Genomic DNA, 11,503 nt, shown 5'->3' with positions numbered 1-11,503 from the left:
GCGCAAAACCACGTTCATATTCGCGCGATTTTTTGCGCAGCTCATCAGTGAACAACGGCTCTGTGCAGTTAATGCTGCTCAATGTGAAAGCACGCAGGTGATGGAGATTTACCGCTGATTACAGAACCGGCTTTCTGACAAGATGTGCGTTAAATATCGCATGCGATTTATCGTGCAGCCCTAGTATGAATGCGTTTGATGGGTGTTTTTTGCATTGTCTTTGTATCGATTAACTATTTATGTTATTGTTACAAAGTGAGAATCTGTACTTTGGAACATTCTCATTTTTTATATTCGTCTGTGTTAATAGATCAGTCATGCCAACTTGATTCTGTGGTTCTTTCACCTTGTGCTTTAGGCGATATGCTGCGTCCTCTGCTGCATGCAGAGCGCTACGTGGCTGGTTTTGGGCTGCAGACAGGGGAAATCCACACTGTCATCTATAACAACCATCCATATCGAGCTTTTCCTGTGCTGCTGATGGATTCAGTGCCCTGGTACCTGCAATTGTACATTCACACCCTGACAGTCACCAGCAAGTCCCGTGATAACAAGCCCAGTGAGTAGACACATAACTAGAGATCGACCGATATATCGATTTACCGATATTTTTCCCGATATTTAAGCATTTTACCATAATCGGATATCGGTTTTGTAAATTGTTGTAATATAAAGATTAAATTTAACATGAAAGACTGCAAATTTTCAACACTTAAAAAAAAAAGATGACTGAAAAGAGGAAAAACCAAAGTCAAGTATGTTCTTACTTCACTCAGTCATTTATTTACTTTATAACAGTAAATAAATATTGGTTCTGCATATCGGTTATCGGGCACAAACATGCAAATAATTGATATCGGTTATAAAATACCAATATCGGTCGATCACTACACATAACCACAGTAGTATCTGTGCAAAAAATATAATCTACTCCAACTTTGTGTGCTTTCTATATATTTATCACTTGTTTTAGGGGCAATTCTTCAATTAAGGCCTCTTTTGACTTCCAGTACTTGAATCATGAAAAATTCTATATTTACTATAATGTAAATTTACTTCAAATGACTAAATATTTCCTATGTTCAAATGTCCATGCTGCCGTTCTGTCCTTTTCATTTTTCATTCGCATCTTAAGATTCATTCATTCATTCATTCATTCATTCGTTTATTTATTTGTTGGGAAAAAATAATATTAGTTCTTTAAAATTCTTGGTCTGATGCACTGATCTGTACATATCAGTGGTCTGATGTAATGAAAGTATTATTTGTTTATTACTGACATTATTAGACTATTACTGTACAGTGCATTACCTTTCAAAAGTTTGGGGTCTCTTAAGATTTTTTTTTAAATGTTTTTGAGCATTTTTGAATACATGTGTCTTATGCTCACCAAGGCTGCATTGAAGAAATCAGAAATACAGTAAAACAGTAGTATTGTGAAATATGATTACAGTTCAATTAAAATCTATTAAAATGTTGATTATGGTTATTTGGTGCTTAATATTTTTGGGGAAACCATGACACATTTTTTCTTGATCCCTTTATGAATCGAAAGTTCTAAAGAAGAGCATTTATTTGATATAGAAATCATTAGTAACATTCTAAATGGCTTTACTGTCATTTTTGTTTAGTTGAATGCATCCTTGCTGAATAAAGGTTACTTTATTCTTACTGATATATCAGTATTGAATATATATACAATGTTTTGTACACTTCCTTAGTGGACAGAACAAGACCCATGCTTGTGAACACAGAGAATACAGCCGTTATAGACCTTGTGCCTTCTCCTGTAGGTTACATTCACTACCAGCCTGCTAAAGACCGCCATCGTCCTCATCTACTGGAGATGCTGATCCAGTTACCCCCTCACTCTATGACAGAGGTCACTGTACAGTTTGAAAGGGCCCTGCTCAAATGGACTGAGTACACACCTGATCCCAACCACGGCTTCTACGTTGGGTAAGATGCTTGCTTATCAAGTATTTTGAAAGATCTTACCTGTCCAGAACACCTCCAGCTTCTTTTGCAAGATAGGATTTTGTCTTTTCTTGCGATCCTTGACTAAATATAATTGTTGTACAGATTTTATCCGGTGTGCCACTCCCTATATCTGATTGATGTACTATAAATATGTTATTGCAGTTCATCTGTGGTCAGCGCCCTTGTGCCAAGTATGGTTGCAATGAACACCAACTTCACACAAGACCAACCGTTGTTTAGCAGTTTGTAAGTATGAATTGGTCTTGGTTTTTCCCCCCAAAAATGAAAATATGCTGCAAATACACTCACCCTCAGGCCATTCAAGATGTAGATGTGTTTGTTTCTTCATCAGAAACGTATCAAATGTATCATTACATACACCAATGGATCCTCTGCAGTGAATGGGTGCCGTCAGAATGAGAGTCCAAACAGCTGATAAAAACATCACAATAGTCCACAAGTAAACCACACCGCTGCAGTCCATCAATTAATGTATTATGAAATGAAAATCTGCATTTTACTGCTTTCTGCTCTGATGTCGTCTCGTATGAATAAGAAGAGAAATATGCACAGAGCATGCACCATTTACAAGCAAAAACAGTTCTAAACAAATATGTGGGTGGATTTTGATGTGAGAGGACAACTGGATTTTTTTCTTTACTGGATGAAGCGTTATTATAGATTATGGATATGGCCAGAAGCAACGATTTGAGGTTAAAAAAACATCTTGATGGATTTGTTTCTTAAAAATATACAGCTTTTTGCTTCACAAGACATTAACTAATGGACTGGAGTGGTGTGGATTACTTGTGATGTTTTTATCAGCTGTTTGGACTCTCATTCTGACGGCACCCATTCACTGCAGAGCATCCACTGGTGAGCAAGTGATATAATGCTACATTTCTCCAAATCTGTTCTGATCAAGAAACAAACTCATCTATATCTTGTATGGCCTGAGGGTGAGTAAATATTCAGCAGATTTCCATTTTTGTGTGAACTATTCCTTTAACAGTAAGAAAGTGTACCTTATATGGTTCCTTTCTTCATAACATTTCACCTTTAATTTCCAGTGTCCCAGTCAAAGAAGAATCAAGCTACTTTGTGCGAGTGTACACCGAACCACTGCTGGTAAATCTACCCACGCCTGACTTCAGCATGCCCTACAACGTCATCTGCCTCACCTGCACGGTGGTCGCGGTGGGCTACGGCTCCTTTTACAACTTGCTGACCCGCACCTTCCAGGTGGATGAACCGAGCCTACCGCTGGCGAAGCGATTGGCCAACCTCATCCGTCGCATAAGGGGAGTGCCACTGCTGGCCTAAACTGCCGAGAGCAGGTTTGCTGCCTGAAATGTCCATATTAGGCAGCGGAGAGCATCATGGTGCTTAAACGGCAGCTGCTGGAGTTTTAAGATGCTTTTCAGCCCTGGAAAGACTCAATGCCAAGTGACTGTTCTGAACTTCTGTTGAACAAATGAGCTGCCAAGATGGATTAGCCTCCTTTTTATGTTTTGTTTTGTTTGGGGTTTGGTTTTTGAGTCGCATAAACAAAGATTAGCCACCTTCTTATGTTTTGTTTTGTTTGTTTTCTGAGTCACATAAGCAAAGATTATCCACCGTTTTATGTTTTGTTTTGCTTTGTTTTTTGTTGTTTTGAGTCACATAAGCAAAGATTATCCACCGTTTTGTTTTGTTTGTTTTCTGAGTCACATAGGCAAAGATTAACCACATTTGTTTTGCTTTGTTTTTCGTTTCGTTTTGTGAATCACATAAGCAAAGACATTTTTGCAATGTTGTTTTGGAAAATGTTAGCTTGCTGCCACGTGAACATTTCTCAAAGGAACTGCATGGTTCGGGCATCTGGGAGAAATATACGTGGAAGAGTGATGTTAAGTCCTCTCCGTTTACTCTACCCTTTTGAGAGCGTGACCAGGCCTCATAGAAACACAGACACTTCAATCCAACTACTGAAAATGGATGTCTAAGAATGTGGCAAATATTTTCCATGTTCTGTAATGCACTGATATTTAAATATGTGTTGTTTTGAAGGATTGGACTGTTTTTTTTTTAGTGTTTTGTTTTTATTCTGTGCTTTTGCCTGTGGGCTGACCGCATAATGACCTCCAGATTGGGTGTTATTGAGTTGAAATTTTGAAGATCTTAACACTGGTTAACTTTCCCATAATAAACTGACTAGAAACCCATAACGTGTTAAGAACAGTTTGACTCTTTAGTGCAACATTTTTTTGTTCGTGCCTCAAGGGATTTTGTGGAAGAATGTAATGTTGTTGTTTTTTTTTGGAGGGGTTAGGAAACTATTTAGCATCTCATTCAGCTGTGCCATTCTGTTTGAATTACTGTATGTGAAAGAGCCTCTGCATTGGCCAATTGTAAATCTTTCTGTTATATGACTTGGAATTTTATAATATATAAATGCACTTAAATGTAGATGTACAGATTTCCATTAACTTACTGGTTGTTAAACTAAAAAGTATCACTGATCAAATCAGACTGTCCAAGCGCCCCATTATCAGCTTACCTATTTTTGCCCGGCACTGCTGACTCAAGTATGTCGGCTACAATGTGTTCTAACTAGGCACAATACAAAACAAATTTCCAGAGACAAGCAATCTGAATGTCCACAATGAATGTGAAACTGCTGTGCAACATGATACAATCCCAGCCAATCAGAAGAGATTTTATGTGTAACGTATACTTATGAAAGGGATTTTGGACTAGTGGGATTTGGAGTGGACAGAAATGGAAGCCAGTGATCTGGATTTTCTAAATGACTCTAAAGGTTTTAAGTATTTTGAATTAATAACCTCAAATATATATGTATATATTATTAATATCTTACTCTCATCAAGGCTGCTTTTATTTGATTAAAAATACAGTAAAAAGAGTAATATTGTGAAATTGTATTACAATTTACAATAACTGTTTTCTCTTTTAATATATGTTAAAATGTTATTTATTTCTGTGATGCAAAGCTGAATTTTCATTAGTCTTTTTTCAATTCTTCAGCGTCACATGATCCTTCAGAAATCATTCTAATATGCTGATTTGCTGCTCAAGAAACATTTCTTGAACGTTTCAAAAGAACAACATTTATTATTAATATCTAAAGTTTATAGACCTTTTGATCAAATTAATGTGTCCTTGCTGAATAAAAGTATATTTTTAATCCGACTCACCCCAAACTTGAGTATTGTAGTGTATATTTACAAAATATTGAATATTCAAATGTTGTGTTTCTTACACAAAAGATGCAAACTTTGCTGTTTCCCTCCAGACAGAATTCACAGTCTGTTCACATTCCAGGAAGCTCATGCACACTAACCTCGATTCAGCTCAAAAGTTTCATCATTTTTGCACTTTCTTCTCTCTTTACATGATTAAATCGCCAAAAGTGCAGTGCTACTCTTTGACTGTTTCATTTCTGGTAACGTAGTGCTTTAGTTCAAGGCTTTTCCATCACTGTCATGTTTTTGCTGACAAGTGTTTTGACCCTTTTGCTGCTAAGCTCCTGGAGAGGATGGAAACAGAGGTCTCTTTCAGTACAAGACGTTTTGCACGTGTTTGGGTCTCGGGGAGGGGAACTTGTACATTCCTAAGCACTGATGCCCATGAGTTATGTGAGAAAAGAACAAAAAACGAACTCTGGCATACCAAAAATACCAACTCTTCAATGAAGCAATTTTCTTTTGTTATTTTGTGGCCAAAAAACTCAACCACTGATAGATGGTTTACTAAAACTATGAGGTTTATTAGGTGGTTATAAACGGGGGAAACAACTCCTATGAATAAAGCATGGTACAAAAAACTCAAGTATGTATGATTACGCAAAATCAATCTTCCATTGACTCTTTCTTCCTAAGGTTAAATCAGCACGGTTCACTGCATGCATGTCCGCAGGTGGTCGGGCAACATTTCTGTTCAGCAGGGCACTGGCCATCATGGTAACAGTATTCTGCACACATTGGAGTCCCCTTCGGTAGAGCACATCGACCAGGCTTCACTGCATAGACACAGACAAACAGTGTTCAGTCTCAGATATACTGCACAAAACACTCAAAGCAACATAATTTTACTCACAAGAGTGAATTGTACTATTGGTATTATTTCATGTCAATTCATTTTGTAAAGCCACCCTGTGCCTGGAACAGTACTATATTATATATAATAATTATAAAATAAAAAAATACAAACTGAAAGGCAAACCCAAACATTAAATAAAATAAAATAAAAAAAATACAATAAAATAATATTCATACCTGTATAACAACATAACATTGAATAATACTTATTGCAAAATAAGACACAAACTGAGAGGCAGAAAGAAAGCTGACCCAAACATTAATATAATATCATATCATATCATATCATATCATATCATATCTAATTAGTGCTGGCAAATGATTAATCGCGATTAATCGCATCCAAAATAAAAGTTTTTGTTTGCATAATATATATGTGTGTTTACTGTGTATATTTATTAGGTATATATAAATACACACACATACAGTATATATTTTGAAAATATTTACATGTCTATATTTATATTCATATAATTATTAGTGCTGTCAAAAGATTAATCGCGATTAATCGCATCCAAAATAAAAGTTTTTGTTTGCATAATATATATGTGTGTTTACTGTGTATATTTATTAGGTATATATAAATACACACACATACAGTATATATTTTGAAAATATTTACATGTCTATATTTATATTCATATAATTTATATTTAAAAAATATATATTTTATATATAAACATAACATTCTTCTGAAATATATACATGCATGTGTTTGTATTTATATATACATAATAAATATTTATTATGTAAACAAAAACTTTTATTTTGGATGTGATTAATCGTTTGACAGCACTAAATATAATATAATATAATATAATATAATATAAGTACCTGTATAATAACATAAAGTAAAACTCATTATATATCATTTGTAATAATTATTATAATAAAATAAGACACAATCTGAAAGGCAATGCGAAAGCTGACCCAAACATTAAATAAAATAAAAATAATATTCATACCTTTATAACAACAAAATAACATTAAATAATACTTATTACAAAATAACACAGAAACTGAGAGGCAGAAAGAAATCTGACCAAACAAAACAAATTAAAACAAAACAAGATAAAATAATTTCCATACCTGTATAACAGCATAATATTAAATAATACTTAGTATTACAAAATAAAACACAAATTGAGAGGAAATGAGAAAGCTGACCCAAACATTAATATAATATAATATAATATAATATTCATACCTGTATATGGAGCCGTGCATTCATGTCCACATCCATTGCTGCAGCATTTCTCATTGTTCGGACAGTCACTGTCATTGACACAGAACTCGGCACACATTCCTGCTCCAAATTTTCTGCGTGGACACACTCCTGGCTTTGCTGTTATGCAGACACATGACAGAGACACCATAGCACTGCATGCTGAATGCATTACTGTAGAAAGTTATTTTTGAAGTTGCAGCTAAAATAAAGATCAATGGACAAAAACACAGTTTCAGTATTTCTATTAAATGAAATGTAGTGTTCTCTGGTGTATTTCTTACTGAAAGCAGGCGGCACACACACAGCCCCGCAGTCAAAGACACAGCATTTGTGTCCTCCAGAGCAGTCTTTATCAGAAACGCATCCCCGACTGGACGGCACGACCGTCAGCTTCACCGGACAGTGAGCCACCACTACAGAAGAGCAGCATTACAGGAGACACCAGGGACTGATGTAAGAGTTTGACTCAGCATCTGTTAGTCAGTGGTTTTCCAGTACGTGTCTCAAACTTTAGTGATATTCACAGATGTATCTGCTTCAAATTAAAGTCAGATTCATGCCTAAACTGCGTCCGTTTCAAATACAAATTGCTGTAACAACCTAAAATGATTTTTAGAGGTTGTAAATAAAACAGAGTAGTGCAGTATATTTCACAAGAACATACTATTTCAGTCTTTCTACTTGACAATTTATTTTTTAATTCAAGGTGTTTTCTTTGTAATTATTTGTGAAAGTCGCTAGCTATTGAGAACTATTTAAGTGAAAATAGTTTAGTTACCGATTCCAAATTACATGACAAAAATTCTAGTATCATAATCCATTACATTACACATTTTAGGTAATGTAATAATCAGACTAATGATTTAAATGTGCTATATCTTGTACCATATTAATATAACAATACAACGAGTAATTAAATATAGCCTACTCTATCTGTTGTCATCAAAATATCATAAAATGAATCAAAATAAAACACTTACTGAAAAAAATGCAAAACATGGAACATGCAAATGTGTTACTTCATTATTAAAATACTTATTTTTAAATCTCAGGGCTACTTCAAGTAAATATATTAAGTGAAAGGATCAGATGGGGAAAAAAGTCGGTGAAATTACAATGGTAAAATTAATCAGCAGTCATAATTCAAATAAAAATGACTGTGTTCATCAGTAGTTGATGCAATGTTGAAACACTTCTTAAACCTGAAGTTATTTTTGTAAATCCAGAGGTTGAACGCTGTGAACCACGTGACTAACGACTGATCTCTGCGTGAATGTCCACAAAACTGGAAGACTTATATAAGCAGCAGGCTAAAAGATGAGTTAGAATGATGATGAGAGTTAAAAAGATGAGGAATTATGGAGATCAATAAATTATGAATGAATTGTTACTGTGGGAATAATATGTAATCATGTAATCTATAAAAAAGTAACTGTAGTCTGATCACTAGGATTTGAAAATGTTATTTAATCTAATTACAGGTACTTAATTCTTGGAATCATGGATCTTCTCACCTGTGCAGTTTGGTCCTGAAGCCGCGTCTGTTGTGCTCAAGCATCCAGACAGACACAATAACAGCACACTCACCGAACAACACACTCGAGCCGTCATCCTCTCGAGCTGCGCTCACACAGTGAACTGCTGGAAAAGTCAGAGTCAGGAGGAGCGGAGTTTCGAGATCCTTGCGCGAAAATGAGAAAAAAATAATTCATCTACTGAACCCCGCGACATGCGGCTCTGCTTATTACCTCAGAATAGTTTTACCGTCGGGTCTGTAAAAAGGGAACAGTAAATACTCATGCGTCAAGTTGTTTTTGTTTGCGTTTTTAAAACGATGTTTTAAATAGTGTGCATTCACGCCCTACGGTTCGTCAAATATTACCAGAAAAAGTTGTCCAAAGAAATCATACTTTTTTTCAGACTAGAAAGTTTTGCCTGCGGGCCGCGCCAGTCAGCCAATCAGAACACTTGAAGCCTGCTCTCAACCAATAGCGTGAGTTGGGGTGGGACGATCTGTTCTGGCAAACAATAAAACATGTGGGCGCTGGTCACCTAAGTGCATTTAAAGATCCAAGGTAGTGTATGTATGCTTTATATATGTTAGCATCTCAGTGGTGGTCGCTTAGCTGGCACATGCAACCACAAAATACTCAGAACAATGCCATTTTTACTTCATGGGTAGCCTACTCAGTTCCAGAAGTATGTGTATTTTTTAAATCACGTTCGCTTTCGTGAAACACTTAACGGTTTCCCTTTGCTAAGGGAAGTGTTTAAGGGATTATATGCAACAACCTTAAGTCATTCCCTTAGGTAAGGGGAAATCACGCCTTAAGTCTCATACTTATTAAGGGAAAAACTTAAGGTGCTTTATGCAACCGGGCATTGATCTGTAAATGCCACTTGACTGTCTGCGGTAGAGGCAAATATGTTTGCAAAAAGTTAAATTGTTTTTTCATAATACACTGGGGGAAAAAAAGTTGTAGAAACGCTTTTCACTCATGCATGGACATCTGAAATATAATTAAACAATTTGAAATAGAAAGATTGAAGCTGTATTTTCTTTTAAATCATACTCCAACAATATTTATTTCCAGTCTGAAGTTTGAATAAAGTAAGATACTTTATTTGCCACATAACAGTTTGGTTTTGATTATGAACAACACAATCATACCAGACTTTTAAGTCTTTTATAGCAGTGTGTGAGCTGATCTGAAACTAATCTCTTACACACTGGACAATTATCCCCGAAGTAAACTCAATGGAAACCCCTCAATTTCTACATGGGAGCAGCTTTTTTTCCCCAAGGATTTTCGACATTTCCTCTGCGGATGAGGCCCATAGAAATACATTTGGCAGCAGTCATGCATGTTAGCGGTGCCATATTGCCATATGATTTCAAGTGAATATTTCCTTTGTATAGAATAGACTGCATGCATCGCTTTGGAACAGATTGTGCATTGACACAATGTGCATTTAGTGGAATGCTATAAAGTTTTATGTGACCACTAGATACTGTTTATGCATCTGGCCCACTGATCTATAACAGAGATTTATTTCTATTATAGATCAGTGGGCCAGATGCATAAACAGTCACCTATGACTTAAAACTAGTATAACCAAATAGTTGTTAGCCAAGAGGTAATCAGTCTTTCTTTTTGGATTCAAATTAGACCTGCTTTTTTATGTAACTGACTTGTACAAGTTATGACCAGTCTTAAAGAAAAAAAATTTAATGAATAACAAGGACTAACTAGTCTTTAAATATGGGTTAAATATGATTCGAATAGACATAGAACAAAATGACTAAATAATTTACTAAAATTAATAAATACTAAAATTCACAGTCTACTCTCTCACCCAAACTTACTGAGGAACCTGGAAAAGGAGAGGAGAATATAACACAAATGATACTTTTCCAACAACAAAGAGCAGTGCAAATTCAATACATCTGAGAGCGATGCGAATAGTTAATTGACCTACTATAAATTCAACTGGAATTTTCCTTGAACAATTTCAGTGCATAAAATCATTTGAAATTTGAATAAAAACCTGGAAGCATTTAGTTATTGCAAAGGCTATTTAGTTTGCCAAAATGCACCTTTAAAATTACCAAATGTGTGAAAACTTCACAAAAACAGCTTTGTGAAGAGTACATTACTTTATTGATTCAACTATACCCAAACACAATAAATAAATACATAAATAAATTCAAGTTAAAATTTAGTAGGTAACATAGGGAAAAACGGTAATCTGTTTAACCAGTATACAAAAGTATCCAAATTTGTAAGATTACATAAAAAAAGAATGGGCTCAGATATTAAAACTTTAATTTTTGAGCGTATTCATTCAATAAAAAGGCTCTTTCTGATATATAAAGTTAACAATCATATTATCTGAAAAAAAAAAAAAAAAGTCCTAAAAAAAAGTAATGTTTAGTGTTATTTGCACTGCCTAAATAAACTGTTGTGACCTGAAGTTTTAAAAGCACTCTGAGCTCAGTAACAAAACATAAAGGTTAAAATTGTAGTTCACAGCACCAAAACGCTGTTGTAGCAGTATCTGACAATTTCATTCATAATTTACACCGAAAGAGGAAATTCCCTTTACTTTAATAATTCACACTGCATTCTTCACTAAAAAGGCAAATCAGTCCAAGGCAGCTGAATGTAAACAGCACAGTTTAGAGTAGACAGCC

The 11,503-nt window shown here is 35.1% G+C and overlaps 2 protein-coding genes across 3 annotated transcripts in view; one reads left to right on the top strand and one right to left on the bottom strand.

Moving 5' to 3' along the window:
- Positions 1–4,184, top strand: part of LOC107724198 (GPI transamidase component PIG-T-like) — an 8,544-nt gene extending 4,360 nt beyond the window's left edge. Inside the window, exons 9-13 of one of the 2 annotated variants that reach the window (XR_001638002.1) lie at positions 359–559; positions 1,794–1,959; positions 2,143–2,226; positions 3,051–4,017; positions 4,052–4,184. Coding sequence is in view for 1 of the 2 variants with exons in the window: in XM_016533028.1 (XP_016388514.1) it covers positions 359–559; positions 1,794–1,959; positions 2,143–2,226; positions 3,051–3,303 (704 nt within the window). In the remaining variant the exon portion in view is untranslated. Of the gene's footprint in view, positions 1–358; positions 560–1,793; positions 1,960–2,142; positions 2,227–3,050 lie in introns of both variants that reach the window. The other variant, XM_016533028.1, reaches the window with a different exon arrangement.
- A 1,544-nt stretch (positions 4,185–5,728) lies between these two features.
- Positions 5,729–9,208, bottom strand: LOC107724186 (perlwapin-like). The gene is made up of 4 exons (XM_016532995.1): positions 8,823–9,208; positions 7,590–7,721; positions 7,288–7,425; positions 5,729–6,001 (listed from the first exon to the last, which is right to left on the bottom strand). The coding sequence occupies exons 1-4, from the start codon at positions 8,917–8,919 to the stop codon at positions 5,868–5,870; spliced, it is 501 nt and encodes a 166-aa protein (XP_016388481.1). The 5' UTR covers positions 8,920–9,208; the 3' UTR covers positions 5,729–5,867.
- Positions 9,209–11,503: the final 2,295 nt, after the last annotated feature.

This window comes from Sinocyclocheilus rhinocerous, unplaced genomic scaffold, assembly GCF_001515625.1.
Source record: "Sinocyclocheilus rhinocerous isolate Xijiao unplaced genomic scaffold, SAMN03320098_v1.1 scaffold184, whole genome shotgun sequence".
NCBI classification, from domain to species: Eukaryota; Metazoa; Chordata; class Actinopteri; order Cypriniformes; family Cyprinidae; genus Sinocyclocheilus; species Sinocyclocheilus rhinocerous.
This window is presented reverse-complemented; position numbering and strand designations above follow the sequence as displayed.